The sequence below is a fragment of the Phyllostomus hastatus genome, unplaced genomic scaffold, assembly GCF_019186645.2.
Source record: "Phyllostomus hastatus isolate PE091 unplaced genomic scaffold, TTU_PhHast_1.1 phas_scaffold_55, whole genome shotgun sequence".
Lineage (NCBI taxonomy): Eukaryota > Metazoa > Chordata > Mammalia > Chiroptera > Phyllostomidae > Phyllostomus > Phyllostomus hastatus.
The window spans coordinates 4,282,595-4,309,443 of NW_025334035.1; the positions used below are offsets into that span (position 1 = coordinate 4,282,595).

At 49.1% G+C, this 26,849-nt stretch overlaps 1 protein-coding gene across 4 annotated transcripts; it reads left to right on the forward strand.

Annotated features, from left to right (window-relative positions):
- Positions 1-10,570: 10,570 nt before the first annotated feature.
- Positions 10,571-25,820, forward strand: GUCY2D (guanylate cyclase 2D, retinal). Of its 4 annotated transcripts, XR_006783996.1 has the most exons (21): positions 10,571-10,677; positions 11,018-11,759; positions 11,841-12,145; positions 14,265-14,616; positions 14,972-15,056; positions 15,331-15,433; positions 15,836-15,940; positions 17,426-17,506; positions 19,036-19,242; positions 19,334-19,490; positions 19,999-20,148; positions 20,795-20,943; positions 21,485-21,648; positions 21,749-21,941; positions 22,188-22,362; positions 22,669-22,767; positions 22,893-22,987; positions 23,142-23,227; positions 23,405-23,514; positions 24,074-24,795; positions 25,456-25,820. XR_006783996.1 is itself a non-coding variant. In XM_045824567.1 (20 exons), exons 2-19 carry the CDS (start codon positions 11,027-11,029, stop codon positions 23,496-23,498), a joined length of 3,333 nt encoding a protein of 1,110 aa, XP_045680523.1. In that variant the 5' UTR covers positions 10,571-10,677; positions 11,018-11,026; the 3' UTR covers positions 23,499-23,514; positions 24,074-25,820. The 4 variants fall into 4 exon arrangements, 3 of the variants coding, with proteins under 3 accessions (XP_045680523.1, XP_045680525.1, XP_045680524.1); XM_045824567.1 differs by having other exon boundaries at positions 24,074-25,820; XM_045824569.1 differs by having other exon boundaries at positions 11,844-12,145; positions 24,074-25,820.
- Positions 25,821-26,849: the final 1,029 nt, after the last annotated feature.

Here is a 26,849-nt window from a genome sequence, read left to right on the forward strand (position 1 = left end):
GCTTCTGGCATGCCCCCCTACTGAGTACCTGGCCTTCAACTCAGGCATGTGCCCTCATTGGGAATCAAACCCGTGACCCTTTGGTTCCAGGCCAGTGCTCAATATACTGAGCCACACCAGCCAGAGCTCTATATCTTGATTTTAGTGATGGTTACAAGTGTGCATATATTTGTTATAACCTCATCAAACTGTACATTTAATATTTGTTTTATATTATTGTTTGTGAATTATACCTCAATAATTTTGATTTAAAAAGAAAATGATCCATGACTGGTACAGCATAGTGGGTTGGGTGTTGTCCTGCAAACCAAAAGGTCGCCAGTTCAATTATCAGTCAGGACATGTGCCTGGCTTGCGGGCGGACCAGGTCCCTGGTTGGGGGAGTTTGAGAGGCAACCAATTGATCAATGTTTCTCTTGTACACCTATGTTTCTCTCCCTCTCTTTCTCCCTCTCTTCCCCTCTCTCTGAAAATAAATAATAAAATCTTTTTCAAAAGGAAAGAAAAGACACGAAGCTCTCCCCATCCCCTCTGTTTATGTAGACTCAGGTCTCTCTATGTGGTCTCTCCTCATGGGCTGGCTAGTTTGAGCTTCCTCACAGCATGGCAGCCTTGGGGAGATCAGGTTGCTTGCATGGTGGTTTTTATGACCTACCCTGAGAAGACGCATAGTATTACTCCTGCCATAATCACAAGCTTACCTAGATTCAAAGGAACATAGATGTTATTTCTAAATGGGAAGGGTGTCAAAGTCACATTGTGTCACATGAGGGGTGTTGCTGTGGCCACATTTAGGAAATATCAGCCACAGCCCATCTTCTGGCCACAACAGTTCACATTTCTCTGCATAAAAATATACTCCCTCCCTCCCCTGAGTCCTCTGTTTCTCATCCTGCTGTGACATCAACACAAGGTCTAGGATTTTATCATCCAAATCAGGCCCAGAAATAGATGAGGCTCCGTGGGTGTGGTTCACCCACCTTCCGAAGCTCTCCAGATGCCTGTCCTGAATTAAAAATGAGATAACCCAGGCCTGTGGGGTGGGCAGGGGTTCCCTTTGGAATCTAGCATCATAACATTCAGCCCACAGACTCTGTACACCTTCTACATGCGTTCAGATATAGAAAACCTAGGTGAATAAAAAAGACCCAGAACCTGCCAACCCAAGCTTGTGGTCTAGCCTTTTTCTTTGTGGCTGCCACTGAATGAACTCATTCCACTGCTTGGACATTGTCCCCAGTTGTGGGAACCTCCTTCAGGTCCCTTAACTCTGGTGCATCCAATTTTCAAACCTCACAGCTGTATTCCATGCTGAATTCAGATTTTTAAATTTCAGCTGGTAAATATTTACAGGGCAACATGGTGGTCCTGCCAGCCACCCTTACGTTCCACTTTGGCTACATTCTCACTTTTATCATTTTTTGAATATTTATCATATGGGAAATGGGAAAATGGGAATGGTGAGAGCATAATTTTTTTTAAAGATTTTATTTATTTATTTTTAGAGAGGGAAGGGAGGGAGAAAGAGAGAGAGAGAGAGAGAGAAACATCCGTGTGTGGTTGCTGGGGGTCATGGCCTGCAACCCAGGCATGTGCCCTGACTGGGAATCAAACCTGCGACACTTTGGTTCGCAGCCTGCAAGAGCATAATTTTTATAAATTATGAAATCAGCTGAGACAAAGATAAAAACCTTTACTTATAAGAGGATGCTCCTTGGATTTAACCTGGGAGAACTGGTGTGCTGTGCATTCAGTTGTTAAGGAAAGAAACAAAATATGTAAAATTCTACAAATGTATCATTAGAGATGAGTCTAAAACCTAATGTATTATTGAGACTTGATTTCAAAACTATTTGATAACAGCCCTGACTGGTGTGGCTGACTGGGTTGGGCGTCATCCTGCAAACCAAAAGGTTGCCAGTTCGATACCCAGTCAGGGCACATGCCTGGGTCACCCATTCAGTCCCCCGTTGGGACGCAGTTGGGGCGCATGTGAGAGGAAAATGATCATTGTTTCTCTCACACATTGATGTTTCTCTCCTTCTCTCTCTCCCTCTCTTCCCCTCTCCCTAAAAATAAATAATAAATAAAATAAAAGATGTGCAATGGTAAATCAAATATTAAATCTTAAAAAAAACTGTTTGATAACATGCTTCTGTTCTTTGGAGAAAGAAACTCCTTATAGCCTGTCAGTCCAACTATCTCACATTAGACCTGAGTCTATCTTTTCAGGTGTGCCACACACATATACAGAAGGAAAAAAGAAAGAAAGAAAGGCCTACATATTAGTTTCCTGTGACTGCTGTAACAAATTACCACAAACCTGGTGGCTTAAAACAATACGCATTTAGCTCTGACCCATGTGGCCCAGCTGGTTGGAGCATCATCTCCTACACCAAAGGATCACAGGTTCATTCTCTGGTTGGAGCACCGCTGGGGCACAGGCAGGAGGCAATCAATCACTGCTGGGTGTTCCTCTCTCTCTCTCTTCCTCTCTTCTCTTCTCTAAAATCAATGAGCATGTCCTCAGGTGAGGGGAAAAAGGGTTCATTCTCACCCTGGCTGGTGTGGCTCAGTGGATTAAGTGCCGGCCTATGAACCGAAGGGTTGCTGATTTGATTCCCAATCAGGGCACATGCCTGAGTTGAGGGTCAGGTCCCCAGTAGGGGGCACATAAGAGGCAACCACGCAGTGGTGTCACCCTCTCTTTCTCCCTCCCTTCCCCTCTTTCTGAAAATAAATAAATGAAATCTTTAAAAAAATGTTTATTCTCTTAAAGGTCTGGAAATCAGAAGTCCAAAAGCAGTTTCACTGGGCCCAAATTTAGGTGTTGGCAGGGCCACACTCCGGAGACTCTCACAGGCTTTCTGGAGAATCCATTTCTTGGCCTTTTCCTGTTTCTAGAGTTGTGTTCCTTGTGATCCTTGGTTCATAGCCCCTTCGTGCACTTTCAAAGTCAGCAACATAACATCTTGCTTCAGTCCTCACTTTGCTTTCTTTTGTCTCAAATCTCTTCTTACTCACTCTTATAAAGACAGCTGTGATGGCATTTAGGGCCCATCCTGATAATCCAGACTAATCTTCCCATCTCCCAATCCTAATGTGTATATACATTCAAACAGAGAAACACTAATTTGGGAAATAAGAACATGGGAAAATAAAGTAAATCTATAAGAATATGAGAAGGTGCCCAAAGTGTATTATAAAGAGAAAAATAGAAATTAATAAGCAACAACCAATTAAAGATATAATAGAAGACCCTACAAGAATAATTAAAAGACAGAATACCTTCTAATAAATTTAACAAGAAACATATCAAATCTATTTAAAGAAAAGTTTAAAATACTACAAGGCACAAAAGTATACTTGAAGGAATCAACATACATGCTATATTCTTACATAGAGAGATTCGGCATCATAAAATGTGAATTTTTCCTAAATTGACTTATAAAGTTATCACAATAACAATGAAAGTACTAATGCTTTTAAAAAAAAACTAGACAGATTGGTTATAAAGGTCATATAAAAATTAATGCATAAGAATAGCCAGGAAAATTCTAGCAAAAAAGAGCAATGAGGGGGTGGAGAGCAGCTCTCTTAGTTATATAAAAAGGTCATCTTTCAGCAATGAAGAGAGTATGGTGCTGATTGATATAAGACAGCCTGACCAAAGGCAGAGAAGAGAAAGCCCAGAAATAGGTGCAGATTCATTCAGGAATGGCCTTTATGATGGATATGGGCAGAGAGATGAATTATTCAATGAACAGTAATAGGACAATGGGAGCCAGCCAGTGTTGCGCGTGGGTCACCGGCCAGCAGTGACCACGGAACGCTGTGGATGGCTCGACAATAAACACGCGAGAAATAACAACACATGCACAGAGACAAACTAGTTTCTGTGGGGAAGTAGGGACGAAATGGCCACCCCCCCTAGTGGGGAGTGCGCTGATTTACAGTCCATACCTGCTTTTATTGGGCTCATTTTGCATAATAATTCAGGTAAAGTACAGTACTCATTAGGGGGAAGTAAGGAACTATAGAAAACAAAGAACTCTGCCGGTCTATTGAGTTGGGGGGTCAAAGAGCTGTAAGACTGAGGAACAAAATAACTTCCTCCTAAGACCCTTCTCATTCAACTGAGAGCATTCTAAACAAAGAAGGTTTCACAGTAATTTACATATTCTTTCTTAGGCCTGATCACCCTGGGGAATCCGCACTTCTCAGTACCGAGCTGCACCACCCTGTCATTGTTTCAGGCTTAGGTGGAGCAAGGGAACTAAGGCAACTGAGAGATAAGGAGATTTCCTTCCAGACGCTGAGAACTCAGGCTATGTCAAAGCCAAGGAGCGAGGGTCCATCACCCCCTTTTGCTGCAGCCCCCCAAGTCCTTCTTTTGGGGGGGCCTCCCAAAGTGATCATGCCTGTCTTAGGTCGTTCCCCCCGTGGGGAATCTTACCCGTCTTTGGCTAACCGACCAAGCTTTTTGGGGTTCAGTTATGAATAAAGCAGCAGAAGCAGCATTCCTGCCAGGAAGATAAGCTTTTGTCTCCTTGCTGGCTCACGGTTCCAAGGGCGTTCCCTTAGCTTTAGCTAGGCGGGGGTTTCAGCTTCTGATACCAGTCAGGGCGGTTCCCAACAAGCCAGAAAAAAATTAAGTTGGATCCATAACTGATACCTCATGATATCAGGACAAGTTTCAAATGGGTCAAAGATTTAAACATCAGAAGTGAAACTGTGAGTCCTTGAAGAAAACTGGAAAATTTGTTTATAACCTTGGCATGACAAAGGCTTTTTAAATAATGACTTAAATTCCAAAAAATGTTTAAAAATGTTAAAAGACACATTAATAATATGCTTGGAGAAAATTCCAAATTATAAGCAACCAATAAACATAAACTGGGGAAAATATGTGCTCATATATGTATTTGAAAATCATTATCACAAACATGCAACTCTCCTAACACTTAAAGAGCTCCAAAAAATCATAAGAAAAACACCAATATCCCAATAGAAAGGTTAGCAAAGGATGTATAAACTGACAATTCTTAGAAAATGCTATACAAATGACTTATGAACATGAAAATATATTCAGCTTCACTCATAAGAGAAATGCAAATTTAAGCTACTCTGAGATACAGTTTTTTTATGCCTTTTTTTTTCATCAGATTAGAAAAACTTTAAATGCATTCTGTATCCAGGCTCTTAGCAAAGAGACACTCTAATGATTATTACTGATGGGTGTATAAATTGATATAATTCCCATAGCAGACAATTGGCAACATCTATCCAATTTACAGGAAATATACCCTTTGACCTGGCAAGTTACGCTACAGGTGTGCTTGCATATATGTAAAGTGAAGTCTATTCAAGGTTGTTCATTATAGTAGTGCTAGTAATAGCAAAAAATTAACTGGTTAACCAGGTTACAGTAACTCCATTCCATGGAATACTGTGCAGCTATAAGAGGTCTGTCTGGAAAGAGTGCAGTCATTGTTAATACAATGAGAACAGTTTGTGAGGCACTGATGTAACCTGGCAGCCAAGGAGAGTGGACTGGAATGCGCGTGCACGAACAATGACGACTTCACTGTACTGGTCAGTGGGAGTGGTAGACCCTGTTGAGTGAGCATGTGTACTGTGTGGCTGTTTCATTCAAAATGACTGAGCAAGTAGAGCAACAAATCTGCTCAAATTTTGCATTAGCCTGAACATTGCTCCGCGGAAACTATTCGGATGATTCAGAAGGCTTTCAGAGATGATGTAATGAGTGCAGCAACAAATAAAAGTACAGCACAAACACTTCAAAGATGGTTGAGATCTGTTGACAGTGATCCATGTTCTGGAAGGCCTACAACAAGCAGAAAACCTGAGACTGTTGAACATATACCAGCTACAATCAACAAAGATTGGCAACCCAGGTGACTCAGTCCCACTGTAGCCCAGATTTGGCGCTCTGCGACTTCTGGCTTTTCCCAAAACTAAAATCACATTTGGAAGGGAAGAGATTTCAGACCCTTGATGAGATTCAAGAAAATATGACCGGGCAACTGATTACAATTGGGAGAACTGTGTAAGGTCCCAAGGTGCCCACTTTGAAGGGGACTGAGGCATCATTGTCCTATGTACAATAGTTCTTGTATCTTGTATCTTCTTCGATAAATGTCTCTATTTTTCATATTACATGGCTGGATACCTTCTGGACAGACCTGTTAATCAGCTATGAAGCAAGAAATGGAACCCCCCTCCCCCCACCTAAAATCAAATAGCAAGATACAGAACAGAGCTACCTGTGAAAAGGGAACTATGAGAAAGTAAGTTCATCTTTGGTTCATGTACCCAGAAGGATCTCCAGAGAATAATGCATAAGAATCTAATAGTGGTCGCCTGTTTGGAAGGACTGAGATGAAAGGCAGGGAGACTTCAATGTATTCTTTTTTATATATTGTATTTTTTAACCATATAAATGTATTCTTTTTATAAGGCAAGTATAAAATAAAATCTTTTTGAGGGAAACAAACTGTAAAGCAGTAAATGCAATGATTATTTTCTATTGTGTGCACTTTTAAAAACTATTGACAGTGGTCGTTATTGCAGAGCTTTAATGTCGTCACTTACATACTTGTGTTTCTTTTAACTCGTACAGGAAAGGTGTGTTGCTCCTGTAACCAGAAAGAACAAAACATAATAATTTAAAATTCATTTTATAATGAATAGAGAGACATGATATATTTCTGCTCCCTTCTCACTATTCTTTAACAATTACAAACTGCCGTCAATGGAACCCTGGCTTTCACCTTTTAGTTTTTGCATTCACTGTTGTTTTTGTAACTCAACTGAACTTTTTTTTTTTTTTTAAGATTCAGATGCCTCTAGGACTTATCTGATACTCTCAGATTCAGGCCAGATTGGATAAAAAAGATAAAAAGTCCTTTGCCTCATTTAACCTTTCAGGAATCATTTCCCCCTTTCTACCGCTGCAGGCATTCCACAAACAGAAGGTTCTAATTCCTTCTGTCAATTCCCAATTTTATGACTTTATGGGGGGGACGGAGGAGGGACTAAAAATCTCAGAAAACATTTTCCCTCCCCCTTTAAGAAAGCAGAGGAACCAAGACCTCTCAGAGAGGGGCTCTACCTGCAGCTGAGGTTATTTACAAGGGTTGTATTTAAATATAAATCTGACCTCTGGTAGTGCCAGCAGGACTGCCACTTTAAGAGCTGGTCCTGCCCATTATGTAAGAGGTTTGTTTTGCTTCACAGCATTAAATATTGAATACAATTTTAGCAGTCAACAAATAAGAAACAAACAAGCTGTGGTGTGAGTCACTAGAAGGGAGGGGCAGCATGGTGGCTAGCTGTGTAACCTGGTACGAGGACCAGGATGGATTTAAAATATTCTGGCCCTAGAATATGAAACGGCACGGCCACTGTGGAAAAGCAGTAAGGCAGTTCCTCAAAAAATTAAAAATAAAATTATTATATGATCCAGCAATTCCACTTCTTAGGTATATACCCCAAAAACATTAATGTAGGGACTCAGATATTTGTACACATGTGTTCATAGCAGCAGTATTCACAATAGCCAAAAGGTGGAACTAACTCATGCGTCCATGGACAAATGAGTGGATTGACAAGATGGGGTAGACACATACAAGGGGACATTATTCAGCCTCAAAAAGGATGGAAATTTTGACACATGGTGCAATATGGATGAACCTTGAGGACATTAGGCAAAGTGAAGTAAGCAAGACACGAAAGACAAATATTGTGTGATCCCACTTACGTGAGATCCCTAGAACTGTCACATTCACTGAGACAGAAAGTAGAACGGTGCATACCAGGGGCTGGGGGAGGGAGAAATGGGGAAGTACTGTTTACTGGGTATGGAGTTTCAGTTTGGAATGATAAAAAAAGGTTTAGAAATAGGTAGTGGTGATGGTGGCAAAACAATGTATTTAATGCCATTGAATTGTACACTTAAAAATGACTCAAATGTAAGTTTGATATTATACATGTTTTACCACAAAAAAAAAGTTGAGAAAATTCTGCTCCTCATTTGTATCTACATGACCTGTCACTTCACGAACCCTAGAAAAAATCAGGAGATTATGGACTAAGCCAAATGGGTCTCAGGGCCTTGGTCTCACCATCTGTGAAATGGAAGGGTTGGTTGGAGCACCCAGAGTTCCAACTTATGTCAGCAGAGGCCAGATTTGAGGGAAACAACCATATGGAAAGTAGTATGCCCAGGACTATATAAATGAACATTGATACCTAATAGATTTTGAGATGCTACTACAGGTTGACAATTAAATTTTTTTATTTAGAAATGTTAATTTTTAAAATTATAAAATATTTCAAGCATACATAAAATCCCTTGAGATTTCAACACTCTTTTAAATGTGTATCACCAGAGCCTAGAACAGTGCCTGTCAAATAGTAGAGATTCAATTAATGTTTTCTGAGTGAATGAATGACTTCTTATTCAAGTTCACAAATAAGTGTTAGTTTTTCTGTAGTAGTTCCTATAAGCAGAATTGCTTCAACTCTACGAAACACTGCCAGAAAGCCCACCAGTTACACCACTGTCACCAGTGTATACGTAGGGTTTGTGTTTTCCCCTGTCCACCCCAACATTTGCTACTGTCACACTTCATTTCTGCCACCTGATGAATATTAATAGTAGATCATCATTTTGTTTTGAACTTTCTTGATTATTTAATGAGGTTGGGTGTATTTCCTTAGGCTTTTCTCATGATTTGCCTATTCCTATCCTTTACCCATTTTTCCCATTAGGGTTGTCTTTTTCATATCATATATGTTTTGGCTACTAACCTTTTATTAATGTTTTGCAAATATATTCTTCTTGTCTTCGGCTTATGCTTTTTCTTCATGATATGTTTTTTGACCAGAAAGTTTAATTTTTATGTCTTCAAATTTATCAATCTTTTCCATTATGGTTTGTACTTTATGTGTTTTGTTTAAGAAATCCTTTCCTACCTTGAACTGATATAGATAATCTCTTTAAATTTTTTTTAATGTATTGATTTTAGAGAGAGAAGAAAGGAGAAGGAGAGAGAGGGAGAGAGAGAGAGATTTGTTGTTCCACTTATTTATGCATTCATTTGTTGATTCTTGTATGTGCCCTGGCTGAGGATTGAACCCTCAACCTTGGTGTATCAGGAAGATGCTCTAACCAACTGAGCTACCCCACCAGGGCCAAATAGTCTTTTTTATATAAGTTTTTTAAACTAACGTTTTCACTTGGAAATAATTTTAAACTTACAAAAGTTTGCAAAAATGGAAATAGTACAAAGAACATTCGCATACACTTTACCCAGGTTTACTTAGTGTTGACATTTTACCCCACTTGTTATTTTTTTATTTTATTTTTTACTTTTTTCAAAAGATGTTATATATTTTTAGAGAGAGGAGAAGGGAGGAGGAGAGGGAGAGAAACATCAATGTGTGATTGCCTCTCATACTCTCCAACCTGGGGACCTGGCCTGCAACCCAGGCATGTTCTCTGATGGGAATCAAACCGGCAGCACTTTGGTTCTCAGGCCTTTGCTCAGTCCACGGGTTCGCACCAGCCAGGGTGTTTTTATATATGTTTTTAATGTGAAATTGATTTTGTATAGTGTGAGATGGAGATCTAACCCTACCTCCTCCCTCCCCCTCCCGTATGGCTAACTAATCAGCTCCATCTGTGGAATAACCTATTCTTTTCCCACTAGTAAGAAATGTCCATTCCTTCATACATAATCTCTCCTTTTTTCTTTTTCCTGTTTTTTTTATCAGTGCTCTCTATTCTGTCTCATTGGTCTATTTGTTTATCTCTGAACCAATACTGTAGTGTCTTTATTATAGCTTTGTAATAAATTTTGATATACAGTAGGGCAAGTAGTCCATCATTCTTCTTTAAAATTGTCTTGATTATTTTTGTCATCTAGGCAATTATATTCATTGTCACACAAACCTCCAAGATATTAAGCAATTTTTCCAAGGTCACAAAGTCAGAAAAGAGGAATTTGTACCTAGATCTGCCCAAGACCAGAGCTCTTTCCATTATCTCCTGGGATTCTGCCTTCCCAAGGCCAGACTAATGGTTTTCTAGGTGTGGAGATGTGGATGTCAGAGAACCATGTGTGGGCAGGCGAGAGAAGATAGGCAGGCAGACTGGTTTGGGTTTAGTCTCTGGGGTATAGACTTCATCAGCCAAAGGATGGGCTTGGACTTGGCTGGCAAAACTGAAAAAAGATTGGAGTCAACGGAACTGAGAGAACTCCCACCCCAGGACTGAGCACCCACAGGTGTCTGTGGGCACAGTGCTGTCACTTTTCAGGCTGAGCAGGGTAGTGGGACAGCAGCAGCCTGAAAGGAGGACCTGCAGCGCCTTCCATGCTGGAGGTGTTAGGAGAGGTGGGAGTGGGGAGAGAATCTGACTGGCTGCCTGGAAGCCAGGACAGATACTACCTCAGAGCTCCATCCTCCACCAGCTCCTCCCTGCCTGATTTAGGGGCCTTAATCAGCTTAGATAGATTAAGGGCTCCCACCAGCTGTTCCCACATCCCGGCCCTGGGCCAGCAAAGGAGACTTGTGGGAGGGCGTGTGACCCCCTCACCTCGGCCCTGGGTCGGAGCCCAAGCCCCATACTCTCAGGTGAGATACTCTCAGGTGAGTGGCAAAGGCCCCTCCACATGGACTCGAGTTCCTTTCCTCACCCAGCTCCTCTAAGCAGGGGGTGGACCTGTCCCCTCTGGCCCTTCAAGGGCTCTGAGGCTCTGACTAGAGAGGGATAGACAAGGGGAGAACAGGAAGCCAAAGGGGAGGGGGATGTGGTGGGTTTCTAAACCATGCCCTAGGCCCCCATCATGGTTTTCAAGCCTGAGGAGAGAAAGTGGAGATACACCACAGGTTAATTGGGTTTTAAGAAACTGGGGGCTGCGGAGAAAGTCCCGAGAGACTTGAGGGGGAGGGAATCTCAACGTTCTTCCAGCTCTGTTTATGCTCACAGAAGCCGGCAATGACCACTTGCACGGTCCTCGCGAGCGGCCTTGGGGATCCCCGGCTCTGCGCCCCTGCACGGTGGGCTCCATCCACTCCCAGGCTGCCCCGGGTGCTACCCTGGCCCCAGCCTCGGCTCCGGCTGCTGCTGCTGCTCCTCCTCCTGCTGCCTTCTGCCCTCCCCGAGGTATTCAGAGTGGGGGTTTTAGGCCCCTGGGCCTGCGACCCCATCTTCGCCCGTGCCCGTCCGGACCTGGCTGTCCACCTGGCCGCCAACCGCCTGAGGCATGACCCAGCCCTGGAACGCGGTCCCCGCTTCGAGGTCTTGCTGCTGCCGGAGCCCTGCCGGACGCCAGGCTCGCTGGGGGCTGTGTCCTCCGCGCTGTCCCGCGTCTCTGGTCTCGTGGGTCCCGTGAACCCTGCAGCCTGCCGGCCCGCGGAACTCCTGGCCCAAGAGGCGGGGGTCGCGCTGGTGCCCTGGGGCTGCCCCGGGACACGGGCTGCGGGCACGACGGCCCCCGCAGTGACGCCAGCCGCGGACGCCCTCTATGCCCTCCTTCGCGAGTTCCGCTGGGCACGCGTGGCCCTGGTGACCGCCCCCCAGGATCTGTGGGTGGAGGCGGGACGCTCACTAGCCACTGCACTCAGGACCCGGGGTCTGCCGGTTGCCCTGGTAACTGCCATGGAGCCTGCCGACCGATCTGGAGCCCGGGAAGCCCTGAGGAGGGTCCAGCACGGGCCCAGAGTCAGAGGTAGGCTTCCCACAGCGGCGGGGAGGTTGGTAGTCCCGCTGGCCCCGGGCGAATCAGTGAGCGGAGTCTCTGTGTCCACAGCAGTGATCATGGTAATGCACTCTGTGCTGTTGGGCGGCGAGGAACAACGCTGCCTGTTGGAGGCTGCTGAGGAGCTGGGCCTGGCCGATGGCTCCCTGGTCTTTCTGCCCTTCGACACACTCCACTACGCCTTGTCTCCAGGCCCAGAGGCCTTGACCGTGCTGGCCAACAACTCACAGCTTCGCAGAGCCCACGATGCAGTTCTCACTCTCACACGCCACTGTCCCCCTGGAGGCAGCGTGCTGGACAGCCTGCGCAAGGCCCAAGAGCACCAGGAGCTGCCCCCTGACCTTAATCTGCAGCAGGTAGAGGGACCGGGGAAGACAGAAGAAGGAAGGAGAGTGGGGAAGAAAGCAGAAAATAGCCAAAGAAGGGAAAGAGGCTGGAGGCAATGCGGAGAGAAGTGGATAGAGTCATGAAATGAAAAGAGGCTGGAGGCCACGGGAGGGAGGAGTAGGGCATAGGGAGAGAATAACTAGCAAGCAGCTCTGGTCTTGCTTGCTCTGGGCATCTTAGTGCACTGAGATTGGTTCAGAGAGACTGCAATGAGACGTCTCAAGACCAGCTCCAAGGAGTAAACCCTAAACCCTACACTACAATGTCTTTGGCAGTCTACTCCAAAGTAAACCCACTTCCAGCACCACCACAACACACGGTCTATAGTAAACATGTAGTGTTCTTAAGAGAGCAAGAAGGAAGGAGGATGCAGATCCGACCTCCATGTCCATTTCAGAGGTATTCCCTCTGGGGGTTCATCTGATGGTTTTAACTTTCTGAAAGCCTTGACATCTTGTGAGAAGCAGAAAGGTCCCTAGGTGGAGCCAGGAGCTTCAATGATCATTTAGATCCACAGTTTATTCCCTGGGACTAGCTAATACCCAGGCTTCCCTGAGAACCCAGAGTCCCAGTTCAGACCATCTAGACCCACCCCATTTGTAAAATGGGGGCTAGAAACTGCCAAGAGAGAAGGGGATTTAGATGTCAGTGGGCAGAAAACTAACTACTAAAAGGGCCCTACACAAAGGGTTGCACATAAGAGGGCTATAAGTCATGGGGAGGGGTAAACTATCCCCCACCAATTCTGCTCCCCACTCTGAGCCTCCTCCACTCAGATTTGGAGTAGCCAGTGGGGAGAAATGATGGGAATAGTCAAGAAGAGGAGATGAAAAATTAGGAACAGAGATGGGATGGGAGGGGAGTGAGAGAGTAGAGAAAGCGGTGAAAAAACCTCTTCAGCTCTCAGTGAGTATCAATAGCACAGCCTTCCACCTAGCTGCTCAAGTGAGACCCCTGCGAGTCACCCTTGATCCCTCTAATGGTTTCACCCCAACATCCAGACATCAAGTCCTGTCACTTCCTACTTCTTAAAGGTCATTTCAATCCATCCACTTTCCCCACTCTCACTGTCACTGCCCTGATCCAGGCCACAAAGTCTCTGGTCCAAATCTCAAAACAAAATCTCTCAAATGGTCTGTTTCAACATTCACCTGCCCCAGGTTTTTCTCCACCCAACAAACAAACTGAACTTCAGAAATGTGACTGTGTCATGCCTCTGTTCAAAGCCGCCAAGTGCCTTATTTTGCAGGATAAATGCAGGTCTCTTCCCATAGCTTACCAGGTGTGGTGTCTTCCTCCCTCTTCCATCTTCCTTGAACTTCAAGCAGACCAGCTACTTTGGGTTCCCTAAATGTGGGCTTCTCTTTTACCTCTGTGTTGCTGTGTACACTGTTCCTGCTCTCTGCCTCAACTGTCCCCCAGATAATTCTGACTCACATCCTGGAAAATGGTCACTTCTTCTGGAAGCCTCCTCCTCTTCCCCCAGCCCGGGTGGGGGCCCTCCTCCCAGTCTTCACAGTTCCCAGTTACCTGTGCCCTCACTCATGGCATTGCCTTAACATCCCTTTCTGTCTCTCCCAGTAGATGAAAGAGTCCCTGAGACAGGGACTCTGTCTCGTATACCAACATATCCCTAGTGCTTTACACACTTCCTGGCAGTGAGAGAGACGGGGACTGGGAACAATAGAGAGGCTCGGTGAGGCCTTGGGAAATGAAAAGAAGGGAAAATAGAAAAGAGAAGCAACCAAAATATGGGAAAGAAGGCTTTTATGTGAATGGAAGGAAATGGCGTTAAAAAATATATTCAGGACAACCAAGATGAAAAGGAAGAGAGGATCTGTAGGTAATGGAGGTAGAATTAACCAATGGTGAGAAGAGTCTAAGAATCCTGGAAAGAAGGATGGCCAGTGGGGAGAAGAGGTGGGATAGCCAATGCGAGAGAGACAATGAGGGACATGAGGAACCACTAAGTAGAAGGTGAGAACAGTCAAGGGCTTGAAGGGTTTGAAGGGCCCAGTGAAAAGATGGAGGGAGGGCAGTAAGTCCCTGTTTGTTTATGGGCCATGACGCTGACCTCACCTTCCCCAGGTATCTCCACTCTTCGGCACCATCTATGATGCAATCTTCTTGTTGGCGGGGGGTGTGGTGCGAGCTTGGGCAGCAGTAGGTGGCAGATGGGTGTCCGGAGCAGCTGTGGCCCACCACGTCCAGGATGCCCAGGTCCCAGGATTCTGTGGAACCCTGGGAAAAGCCGAGGATTCCCCGTTTGTGCTGCTGGACACAGATGAGGCCGGGGATCGGCTGTTCACCACATACGTGCTGGACCCCACCCGGGGCTCCTTCCACTCTGCTGGGACCCCAGTGCATTTCCCTAGAGGGGGCCAAGGGCCTGGGCCCGACCCCTCTTGCTGGTTCGACCCAGACGTCATCTGCAATGGAGGTGAGGGCAGACACCCAGCCTCCACTAGGGTAGGCACCAGGCACCTTCCACAAAGTGGTGAAAGAGAGTGAACTCTTCCTGTAACTCCTCCTTGAGTCCCTTCCAGGTCCTCCTCATACCCCAGACTTGTGTAGGACCCCTCCCTTGCTGAGCCCCTAAAGCCCTCTTGAAAACTTTCTAGAATTCCCAGATGCTCTTCCTTAGTAGCACTCATGACCTTTCTCTAGTTCCCCTTCTTGGCTCCCAACCCCCTTTCCTGGAGCCTCCAGAATGTGACATGACTGCACACTTCCCTAAAAAGGGCGCCTCCTCTTCGCCATGATCCTCAGTGCCCCTCCTCTCACTGCACCTGCAGGAGTGGATCCTGGTCTTGTCTTTATCGGCTTCCTCCTGGTGGTTGGAATGGGGCTGACGGGGGTCTTCCTGGCCCATTATGTGAGGTGAGCAGAGAAGGGAGGTAAGTAGAAGAGCTTGGCTCTCCACATGCCAGAAATGCAACTGTACAGCAAAGACAGCAGGCTGGGTTCCCTCAAGATAGAAGGGAGGATTTTTTTTGGAAGGAGGGAGGAAAAGGGGCCCTAGAAGACTAGCAGAGCCCCAAGGCGATGGCTGGTTTGGGGATGGCTGTCCTCCCCTGAGCCAACATTACCCCTTGCTGGCCTCCTCTCGTGCACCTTGGTCCCTGTTGGGGAAATGACCTCCTTTTCCTACCAGGCACCAGCTACTGCACATTCAGATGATCTCAGGCCCCAACAAGATCATCTTGACTCTGGATGACATCACCTTCCTCCACCCACAAGGAGGCAGTACTCAAAAGGTGGGAGAAGCTGGGAACCAGGAACCTGCTATCCTCCCCTGTATATCTGGTCCCCTGCCAGGGTTAGCCCTCACCCTAGCCCCTACCTGGAAAGGAGGTCTTATTTCTGCTCTAGCAGAGTCCAAGGCCTGAGCTCTGAAGATAGTGCCCTTATGTGTGCTTTGAGGGTGACATCCCTTTGCTGACTGCTCTCCTGGGGCAGTGTGACTCTCCGATAAGAAAATGAATGTTTGTTTTGTAAACTGTAAAGTTCTGTGTGCCTAGGAAGTAATGTCTTTATCACCTCCCCTCATTAAGATTTCTTCCTCTCCCCTCTTCAATCCCCAGAACTCTGTCTAAGAACTCATTATATCCGGAACTCTGAGTATGTTTTGACCCCTCGCATTGACCCCTCCCCTCCAGGTGGCCCAGGGCAGCAGTCGGTCAAGCCTGGTTGCCCACAGCATGTCAGACATCTGCAGCGTCCCCAGCCAGCCCCCAGACAACTCCAGCATTGGCCTCTATGAGGTGAGCCTGGCCCCCAACTAGGCTGAGCTCTATTCTCAGAGTTGTGTCTAGGAAATGGGGGTAGGACCCCAGAAGAAGATCTACAGAGAAGTCATAAATTCCTCAAGGGGAACCATCTGGTAATCCTTCCTGCCCCAGGATTTTTCCATATCTCTTATTCAGGTGAGGGCTCCTCAAAGACTAGTCACAGGGACCCAGGGGCAGGTGACCTGACTGGTGGGGAGCATGCTGGGACCAGCATGCAGCCTCATGTGGCCACTGAGACCACCCCCCCACCCCCGCACCTTGCATCTGGGATGTGACTTCTCAGTCACAGAAAGGACATTTCCAGGAGATGGGTGGTTCAGGATGGGGCTTTTCCAGACAAGGCTACCCCTGATTCAAGCCAGACCCACATTTTGGCCCTACCCAGCATTTCCACCCAATTCCGACCAGACTCAGGAATTGCAAGCTTTAGGGGCAAAGAGAAAGTTACAAAAGGGTGTGAGGACATTAACTATGGGGTCAGCAGATTTGATGGGGTGGAATGACCAGAGGACAATGAGAACAAATTGAGGCAGGGCTGAGAGAGAGCGCAGCTAGTCAGGAGACTTAGAGCTCCTCAGTGTCACATCGCAGAGAGGGTACAGAGACTCCTAGTGTGTCACGTAGAGGCCATCACAGCCATTTCTCAGGAGAGCACTATTGTTATTTTGGGCAGATTATTCTTCACTGTATGGGATTACCCTCTGCCTTGAAGAATGTTCAGTGCCTCCTGTCTCTGGCCCTGTTTACTAAACATAGCCCTCAATTTCTGTGACAATTAAAAATGTCTCCGTATTTATTTCCAAATGATTTGGGGGTCACTGTCAAATCCCCCAAATTCTCTTCTCTTCCAAATCCCTTATCAGCAGGCAAGGGCAGCTACAATGTCTAGGAAAAAATAAAACAGGGCTCCTTGTTTATTCAAGATGACAACAGCAGATCATTGAACCAAGAAGCTCAGGCCCTTGTGAGCCTGGGCCCCCATGTGACTGCACCTGTCACATGCTCATGGACCAGCCCCACCATTAGCTGAGGTCAATGAGGCCCAGGGCCTGGAGGGGAGCTGCCTATATTTCACAGTTAGTCTATAATAAAGCTTGACCTACCCAGACTCCTGACTCCCACCACAGTGCTTGCTCATGGCAACAAATGGTGATGAGGGCTATGACTTCAACGACATTTGTGTTGGCCATGTCTCATTTAATAGGGCTGTTGGTAAGCACAGACATTCAGGCCTTCTGCCCCTGTTACCCGGCAGGGGTGGTATGTGGGGGAGGGTTCTCACCCAGCAGCTAGCTGTGAAGAGGACTGGTAGACATCAACCCCCTGGCTCCTGACACTCTTTGTCACACAGAAGATGTTCTGGGGCAGTGGGCCAGTAGAAATGGGGTGGGGGGTCTAGGGCTCTTTGCATCATGGGGTTTTAAGAAATTGACTTCACTACCTCCATTTCTGCTCCAGGGAGATTGGGTTTGGCTGAAGAAATTCCCAGGGGATCAGCATATAACCATCCGCCCAGCAACTAAGACAGCCTTCTCCAAGGTGAGAGTTAGGCCCAGGATAGGGTGTGGGGAGGCCGTCATTTCTTTCTTCTGCCTTCTCTTTGCTGCTGGGTACAGGGGTAGCCCCAATGTGGGAGAGATCGGGAGGACTCAGTGAAGTGTCCCCTCCTCTCCAAAGCAGGTTTCCCATTATGCTCTCTCATAACACTTGTTCTTTCTTTTGATGTGCTTGTCATCATTTATAGTTGTATGTTCACCTGTGTGCTTGATTAGTTCTCATCTGCCACCCTCACTAGACTGTAAGCTGAGTGAGGGCTTCCTCTTGCCCCTTTCATTGTGTTTTCAGCACCCAACACAGTGTCTGGAACATCTGAGAGAAGCAATGCATGTTTGTTGAGTGAATAATAGAAAATTTTAAAATGGGTTTTCAGTTGTCAGGTCATGCAGAATGGCCTAGTTGATGCATACTGAGTGAAGTAGAAAGTTGGCAAGGAGGCTGTAAACTGGCTTATTCTGATCTTTTCAACTCTATTTTTTTAAAGATTGCATTTATTTATTTTTAGAGAGAAGGGAAGCAAGGGAGAAGGGTCAGTTGCCTCTCATACGTGCACCAGCTGGGAGGCTGGGGGTCAAAACCTACAACCCAAGCCTGTGCAGTGACCAGAAATCAAACCAGTTACCTTGTATGAAGCCCAACCAACTGAGCCACACTGGTCAGGGCTGGCCCTTTAAACTTTAATTCCCCTCTTACCCCTAACACCATGCAGGCTTGGCCTGGCTTCCTTCCCTATTGCCTCCCCAGAAGCTCTTGGTTATAGCTGCAGAATGACTCAAGTGGACGACTTCATGGTCAGCGGACTAAATCACCATTTAATAGCACACATTTAAGATGAAAAGAAGCCCTTATTAGACCAGAGGGAAGCTAGAAAAAGCACCAGTCAACTGCCAGCCCAGTCGTGGAGGGCCTCTGTCCTGTGGAGTGGGTGTGGCCTTGTTGACGGCTTCCCCCGGACCACAGCTTGCCTGCTCAGTCCCTACTTACTTGGAGAGTGCGGGAGTCTCTGACATAGCCGACATAATGATGTGGCCAAGCAAAGCAGCCTTGGGCCCGCTCCCCAGCTCAAGCAATTTCCAGTGTTTTGTTTTGTTTTTAAAGCAGTGCAGCTTCTCCCTGCAAAGGCAGTCACATCAGAAGGGGAGGGTGATGGTGCCAGGGGCTTCTCCTTCATGAGGTGTTTTACTTAAGACATGGACAGTTCAAAGTCCCATGGTGGTTAAATCAGAACCTACCTAGATCCCGATGACCTGGGCAAGGGTGTCTTTTCATCTGTAACATTAAACTAAACCATACTTGGTATCTGAAAAGTAGCCTTTGAAGATGTTGTCTTTTCCAGAGAGAGAAGTTATCTGTATAACAAAGGCCCTACGATATGCCCTACAGACCTTCCATTCACCATTTTTAGCCCATCCTCCACGTTTAGATACTCAAAACAGATCTGAATAACAGCCTCCCCCGTCCCCTACCTTGCGCCCAGGGCAGAAAATGCGTGTAAACTTTCTCCCTCTCAGCTCCGGGAGCTCCGGCACGAGAACGTGGCCCTCTACCTGGGGCTCTTCCTGGCGGAAGGAGCGGACAGCACCGCGGGCCCCGGGGAAGGCACGCTGGCTGTGGTCTCAGAGCACTGTGCCCGGGGCTCCCTCCACGACCTTCTCGCCCAGAGAGACATAAAGCTGGACTGGATGTTCAAGTCCTCCCTCCTACTGGACCTCATCAAGGTCTGGGGGTGGAGAAGGAGGGGTGCAGGGGGGAGAGGGCGGGGTGGGGGAAGCCGCACGCTGAAGCTGCCACTTACCCCACCCCGTCCAGGGAATGAGGTATCTGCACCACCGAGGCGTGGCCCACGGGAGACTGAAGTCCCGGAACTGTGTGGTGGATGGGAGATTCGTGCTTAAAGTCGCCGACCACGGCCACGGGAGACTCCTGGAAGCCCAGAGGGTGTTACTAGAGCCTCCCAGCGCGGAGGGTAGGATTCCCCGGTGCTTCCGGCGCGGAGGAGCATCACTCGGATTCCTATTATTTCAAGGTCCCTTCCTTCCCTTCCTCATCCCCTCCATCCCACGTCCACTGGAAGTGATTCCTGCTACGGAAAAGGTCTTTTGACCTCTGAAATGAGGAGGGCGGACGGTGAAACCCGGGAGGCGGGGGCATTGTAAAGGGGGGCACTTGTCTTCGAGAAGCGGAGCTTCTGTCCTTGCTGCAGGGTCTGTTCTCAGAGGGCCTCTGCCAGGGGCGGGGCTTGTGCCCTAGGGGCGTGGTCTAACGCGCGGGACCTGTTTGTGAGGGCGGGGCTTTTTCTGAGGCCGGCTTTCCGCAGTCTCCGCTGGTGACAGTTGCGCGCCTCGGGGCAGACTCCGGCTGGGGGGTTGGCGAGTGTGTGTGAACCTGGGCTTTCTGCCGGTGGTGTTGGGATGTCTGTCCCCAATGCCCCCGAGGCCCTCCGCGTGCTCACGCCCTCTCTTCCCCGACCTTAGACCAGCTGTGGACCGCCCCGGAGCTGCTTCGCGACCCAGCTCTGGAGCGCCGGGGAACCTTGGCCGGCGATGTCTTCAGCCTGGGCATCATCATGCAGGAGGTCGTGTGCCGCAGCTCCCCCTACGCCATGCTGGAGCTGACGCCTGAGGGTACCGCCGCCCCTCGCGTGGCGTTTGGGCTGTTAGGCATCCTGCTGTTAGGCAAGCCTGGCCAGACCAGCGTCGCTCTTTTCTGGAAAGCCCAAGGCGGAGACTTAATTATGTGCGCCTTCCTTCAAGCTGGGGTCCGAAGGATCAGGGCAGTGGAGAGTCAAGCAGCAAGACAGGAGGGGGCAGTTCTTAGGTGCCCAGACCTCAGTGGTTTCCTCTGTCCTGATCCTGGGTTCCAAACTTCTTCCCCAGAGGATGGAACAGGCTCCTCTCTGGTTCTTAGGGTGCCCATGGAGGCAGAGTGGGGGGGGGGATGGGAAGAGAGCAGTTGGACATGGTTCAAATCATATTCCCTATCACCTATAGGACTCAGCAAACTACTTGATCATTCATGCTAACCCTCACTTATGTGTAATAAATAGTAGTCTTTGCCTGTTACCTCCACCTGCCCCTTGCCTCTCAGGGTTCAGGGTCCCCTTGTTTCTCCCAGCAACCCCCTTCTCCACTACACTTCCCCACTTACCAAAGCTCTGATTTAGGGGATCCCCTTCCAGTCCCCCTCATCTTGAGCTTCAACACTGAGGCCAGAGTCAGAGGTAGCGTCTGTTCTGGCACATCCCCTTTCATGGTCCCTTCATACCTCCAGAAGTGGTGCAGAGGGTGCAGAACCCCCCTCCCCTGTGTCGGCCCTTGGTTTCCGTGGACCAGGCACCCATGGAGTGCATCCAGCTGATGAAACAGTGCTGGGCAGAGCAGCCGGAACTTCGGCCCTCCATGGACCGCACCTTCGAACTGGTTAGGGCCTGGGATTGGGCGAGGGTTGGGCTGGCCACTTCTCAGCAACCTGGAGAGGCTGCAGGAAGGCAGACTGGCAAGATTTCTGACCCGGAAGGCTTTTTCTTAAGGGGCAGCCTGAGGACTGCGGTTTTGATAGGGGCAGAGTTACAACAGGGCTGTATATTCCTTTAGAGCCAGAGGTGGAGCTGTGGATGGGAGAAATATTTAATTCAACTCAACATTTATTGAGAACCAAGTATGTGCTTGACCTAGTGCGGCAGAAAGACCCTTGGCCTGGGAATACAAAGGCTGGATTGGTTGCAGTGCTCTGTCAATTACCAGCTGAGAGCAGCTGACCTCATGGGACCCCATTACCTGTATGCCTACCTGTGATGTGTAAAAACACAGTGCTTAGCACCCTGGGGTGTGTTGGAAGGGGCTTAATGAGTTGAAGATGAATGAATGGGGGGGGGGGTAGAATCAGGCACAATACAGCCCCAGGAGAGGGCCTTGGCAGCCGAGGTTCTCAGCAACCTCAGCAGCTTCCTCCTCCTCCTAGTTCAAGAGCATCAACAAGGGCCGGAAGACCAACATCATCGACTCCATGCTGCGGATGCTGGAGCAATACTCCAGTAACTTGGAGGACCTGATACGGGAGCGCACCGAGGAGCTGGAGCTGGAAAAGCAGAAGACAGACCGGCTACTCACACAGATGCTGCCTCCGTGGGTGCCAGTGGGGAAAGGGAAAGTGGGTGGGGAGGGCAGCCAGAACCAAGCCAGACTGGGGTGGCCTCCAGGTAACCTCACCACCTGCCTTCCCTAGGTCTGTGGCTGAAGCTTTGAAGATGGGGACCCCTGTGGAGCCTGAGTATTTTGAAGAGGTGACACTGTACTTTAGCGACATTGTGGGCTTCACCACCATCTCTGCCATGAGTGAACCCATCGAAGTAGTGGACCTGCTCAATGATTTATACACACTCTTTGATGCCATCATCGGCTCCCACGATGTCTACAAGGTGGAGTGTACAGGGGACAAGCCCTCCCCAAGGTTCCCCAGCTTCCAGCCCAGCCCCCAGGCCACTAGCCCAGTCCTCTTTCCCAGCCCTCCCGGCCCTTATATCTTCTGCTAGTTCCCGGCTCAGTCCGCCAGCTTGAAGGCTCCCCAGGATCTCTGCACTAAACCCAGTTTAAGCCTCCTGACAAGGGATAATCACTTTGGGGGAGTGGGGTGCTCGGTACTGAATTCGTGCACCTTCCCTCAGGTGGAGACAATTGGGGACGCCTATATGGTGGCCTCTGGGCTGCCCCAGCGGAATGGGCAGCGGCACGCAGCGGAGATCGGCAACATGGCACTGGATATTCTCAGCGCTGTGGGCTCCTTCCGCATGCGCCACATGCCCGAGGTGTCCTTGCGCATCCGCATCGGCCTGCACTCGGGTAATTCTCCACCCTCCCAGGCTCTGGAGCCGGCTCCCTCTCTCGAGCCCTACTCCAAATTTCCCAGAAAGGAGGAACACTCCGGGGGTGGAGAAATGCGGGAGCGGGGGAGAGGCTGGTCTTGAAGCCACCTTTGCATACCAGGCACTCCGTTGTAATGAGGGTAGTTGCAATTAGTTGAGAGTGTTTTCTTTGGAGGAGCCGGTGGAGATTATGGGGTGCTAAAGTCCCCTTAGGCCCTAGGTGCCACCCAGCCGCCAGCTTCGGCCCAAGCACTCCCTTGCCACCAACCCCGCGTCTCCGCAGGCCCGTGCGTGGCCGGCGTGGTGGGCCTCACCATGCCGCGGTACTGCCTGTTTGGGGACACCGTCAATACCGCCTCGCGCATGGAGTCCACCGGGCTGCGTGAGTGTGACGGAGTTGGCAGGGGCTCGGGGAGCCAGGCGGAGGTCGCGGGACCCAGGGAGGACGGAGCAGGAGGGGGAGGCGAGAGGTGAGTTCAGAGGTCACCCGGTCCCCTGTTGCCCCAGCTTACCGTATCCACGTCAACGTGAGCACCGTGCGGATCCTCCGCGCTCTGGACGAGGGCTTCCAGATTGAGATGCGAGGCCGCACGGAGCTGAAGGTGAGGCCGGGCCGCCCCTTCCCGCGCCGGGGCTGGGAGACACAACTCTCTACGCCCGGCCAGATCCCGGGTCTTCCCGTTCCACTTAGACCTCCCGATCCACCCACTCGCACCCCAGCCCGCCTAAGTCCTCCCCTACCCCGTGTCTCCCCAGGGCAAGGGCGCCGAGGACACGTATTGGCTGGTGGGCAGACGCGGCTTCACCAAGCCCATCCCCAAACCGCCGGACCTGCAACCGGGGTGAGGAGCGGGCATCCACAGGCCGGGAGATTCAAGGGATGGGCACAGGCCGGGAGAAAGGCTCTCTCGGCCTGTGGCCCTGTGCTTGACTCCGCCTCTCCTCAAGCAGCATGACCTGGGCCATGCCTTCCCAAACCCCTATTCCCGATCCCTGAGGCCGCCGCACTCTCCCCGCAGGGCCAGCAACCACGGTATCAACCTGCAGGAGATACCTCCCGAGCGGCGCAGGAAGCTGGAGAAGGCGAGGCCGGGCCAGTTTCTGGGAAAGTGAGGCCCGGCTGGGACAGGTGCTGCCTCTTGGCTCCCACACCCAGCTGCCAAGCTTCCCCAGACTCCAGGGGCTGCATCTCCGGGAGACACTTCCTGGGGGACAGGCGCTTTTTCCCAACCTAAGGACTAGCCCTGCCTGCACGACTTCCCACCCGGGCCAGTTGTCTGGTTTCTCTCTGACTTGGGGAGCCCAGGCTGGTTCCTAAACCCAGAGATTTCCCCCGGAAGGGAAACACCAGTCAACACAGATTCTAGTTGGGTAGGTCTGGAGTGGTCCAGGAATTCAGACTTGGGAACTCCTTTAACCATGACCTCCTGTGACCTCTCCTCTGATCCTCCACTACATTAACCAGCCCCCGCACCCCCATCCCCACAGGCTGTGCACTGCACTAGAGACAGAACTCTAGAGGGCAACATAGGATAAGATGACTGCCACCCCTGGAGGTCTGTTGGAGCAGAAGCCCTTCTGACCTCCACCCTCCTTCAAGGAACCATGGTTCATGATGCTCCCCTTCCTAGGTAAATCCTCATGGATCCTTTCCTCGATTTTCTCTGAGACACTCCTCTTCCCCTCAGGATTATTCCAGAAGGTCCTCTTCCTGCAAGTTGCTGCTATAGGTGACCAAAATTTGGCTGCTACCCATGGCTTCTGTGCAGCTCTTCATCAAAGGATTCTGGGCCTTCAGAAGAGCTGGTTGCAAACCAGTCGTGTGACCTTGGGAAAGACTCATGCAACCTCTGGGCTTGGGTTCCCCTCCGTGGTGAAATGAGGAGTGGCCTAGGTGGTTTCCACACCCCATGGCAACTGAGTTTCACAAGGGTTGTCTTGGGATATAGGTCACTGGGAATGTGACCCTGAGACCCCGAGGGTGTTGGGGTGGGGTTTCTTCACTTTCCGGGGCTTTTTAAGGCACCAGGAAGGAGGATTTGGGATTGGATGCCCCAACACTAGAGAAGGTGGAGACCTCCTGTTGCACCAGGGTAGGGGTGTCACATGGCCCGAGAGTGTGAGGGCTTCTGCTTAGCCTCAAGCATCAGTCCCTTCTCCATCCCCCACCAGTCAGAAAGTGGCTTCTTCACCCATGGGCATAATCATGTAACTTGCCCAAGTGCAGAGAAAAGCTTGCTTCAAGGCTTTGAGGAAAGGAAACAAACTGCACCAAACCTTTACTAACCAGAACACCTGAGGGATTATCACCCAGTAATCTTCTCTGTTTAACTGGGTGGTGCTGAGCAAGCAGTTGGAACAGGAAATCCTCTCTGCTTCGGTCCATGCAACAAGTGTCGACCCCGTCCTGGTAAGTCTCTAGGTGAGGTTTCTTTTCTGCAGTTCTGATGTTCCAGAGCCTTGGCATGTTTGACTGGGTGTTTTTCCCCATTGCTGCAGACCATGACAGAAGTTAACAGCAGCCACAGGCACCCAGATTGCCACTATAAGTAGTGAGCCTCCAGTCCCTGGAGGTGTGCAAGTAGAACTGGAGACATCATTGACCAAAGATACAACAGTCAAGGGGAATTCCTAGGTGGGCGGATGGACTAAATCCTCACTATACAATAAGCGTGGTTGGTGGACCAGCAGCAGCAATATCACCTTGGAGCTTGTTAGAAATGCAGAATCTCAGGCCAGACCTAGTGACAGAATCTGCATTTCAACAAGTTCCTGGAGTATTTATATGCACATTAAAGTTTTTGAATCATGGCGTTAACTCATCCTAGGAACCCTATGTTTCAGAATCTCTAAGATTTCATAAAAACTAAGCTAGAAACTAGCCCTGAGACTTGTTCTGTGTGGCCTATGGTGTGATTTTGATTTTGGTTGAGTTAACATTTTAAAATCAAGAGATACCACTTTTAAAATATATATACCAAATTTCCCTCTTCTCTGAAAATAAAAGCTCTGCACAGGGGCAACTACTGACTTTCGGCTGGAGCTAAAGAGCAACTGTTCCTCTCCCCAGGGCTTCACTCTCCAGTTCTCATGGTCCCCAGCACTCCCTGTGGACTCCAGGACACCAAGATTGTTTGAACATCCCCAGGTGCCTGGGCGGTGCCTGCAGGCATTCAAGCTCAGGACTCCCGGAGCAGCTGGTGTTAGGACTGCAAAGGCTCCTGGGAGTTCCTTTGTCTGATTCATAAAATCCTTGAAATCTACAAGCTTAGTAGTCTTCCCCTCCTTCCTAAAGGTAGAAAAATCTAAATATCCAGCACTTGTAGGTTCTGGTTACTTAAGGTGGTGCTGATATAGTGAGTAACTAAGTTCATTTTTTTAAAAAGTACTTTAAACAGAATATGGAGATGATGAATTAAAGATTTTGTAAAAATCCTAAAGTGCACACAAAACATTTTAAAATTATGTATATTTTCAAACATCTCTCTTCAGATTTTCTCTGCACTTAGGTCTGGGATTGAGGGCAGACTCTACCTTGCTGGTGCTGGACCGGTTGGTGTGAATATAGCTCTCACTCCCCTGCCTCTTCCCTCCCCAACCCTCCTCATCCCTCTCCTTCCCTCCCTCCTGCCTGTGAGGGGACTGGGCTAGTCAATGACCTGTGATTCAGGGGAGCCTCAGGGAAGAGTTGACTTGGGATTGGGCACAGGGGTATTTGTGTGGATTGGCTGAGGCAGGACATCCCCCAGAAGAGGAGGAGGGGGGTGAGCTGGGGTCCAAACTTAGTTTGGTGTAGAAATGGGGCATGAGGGCTGAGCCAGTCCCTTCCCACCCTCAACTCAGCCTGGTTACCAGGCCTCCCGTCTCCAGTGAGCAGATGTGACTGGGGAGGAGCCTGGTAGAGGAGAGTCCTGTCCTCCCCCCCAGATAGGACAACTTGGGGACCACCCACCCCAGAGCTCACAGAGCTAATGGAACAAGAAAGGGGGAGAATTAAGCTTCAGTCTCCTCTCTACCCCTCAAGTTCCCCTTTTCTCTGTCCCTGTCTCTCCCTCTCTGTCTCCATGTCCATCTGCCTCTAGTCTCCTTCCTCTGTCCCCAGTGTCCTCTCTCTGCCTGGCAGCTTCTCCCTCCCTTTCTCTGCAGTTACCCCATTTCTGTGGAACCATTTCTCCTGGGCTCAGTCAATATCCTAGAGCTCTGCTGCCCTCTGATTCCAGACCTCTCCACCTTCCCCCTCCTGTTACTCCTGGAGCCTGGGCAACTCTCCACCCAGAGAACACCTGGCTAGGGCATTAGGTACCTCACCTTCGGATGTGTTTACACTACCTCTGCCAGTTGGCCTGTGCCAGGAGCCCACACTTGGGACTGCCCTCGCCTTTGTGATGTCTCTGTAACCAGGACCAGTGATGGTCAAAGCAGGGACCTCCCACAGCTGCTGCTTCAATCCCATAGCTAGGACTC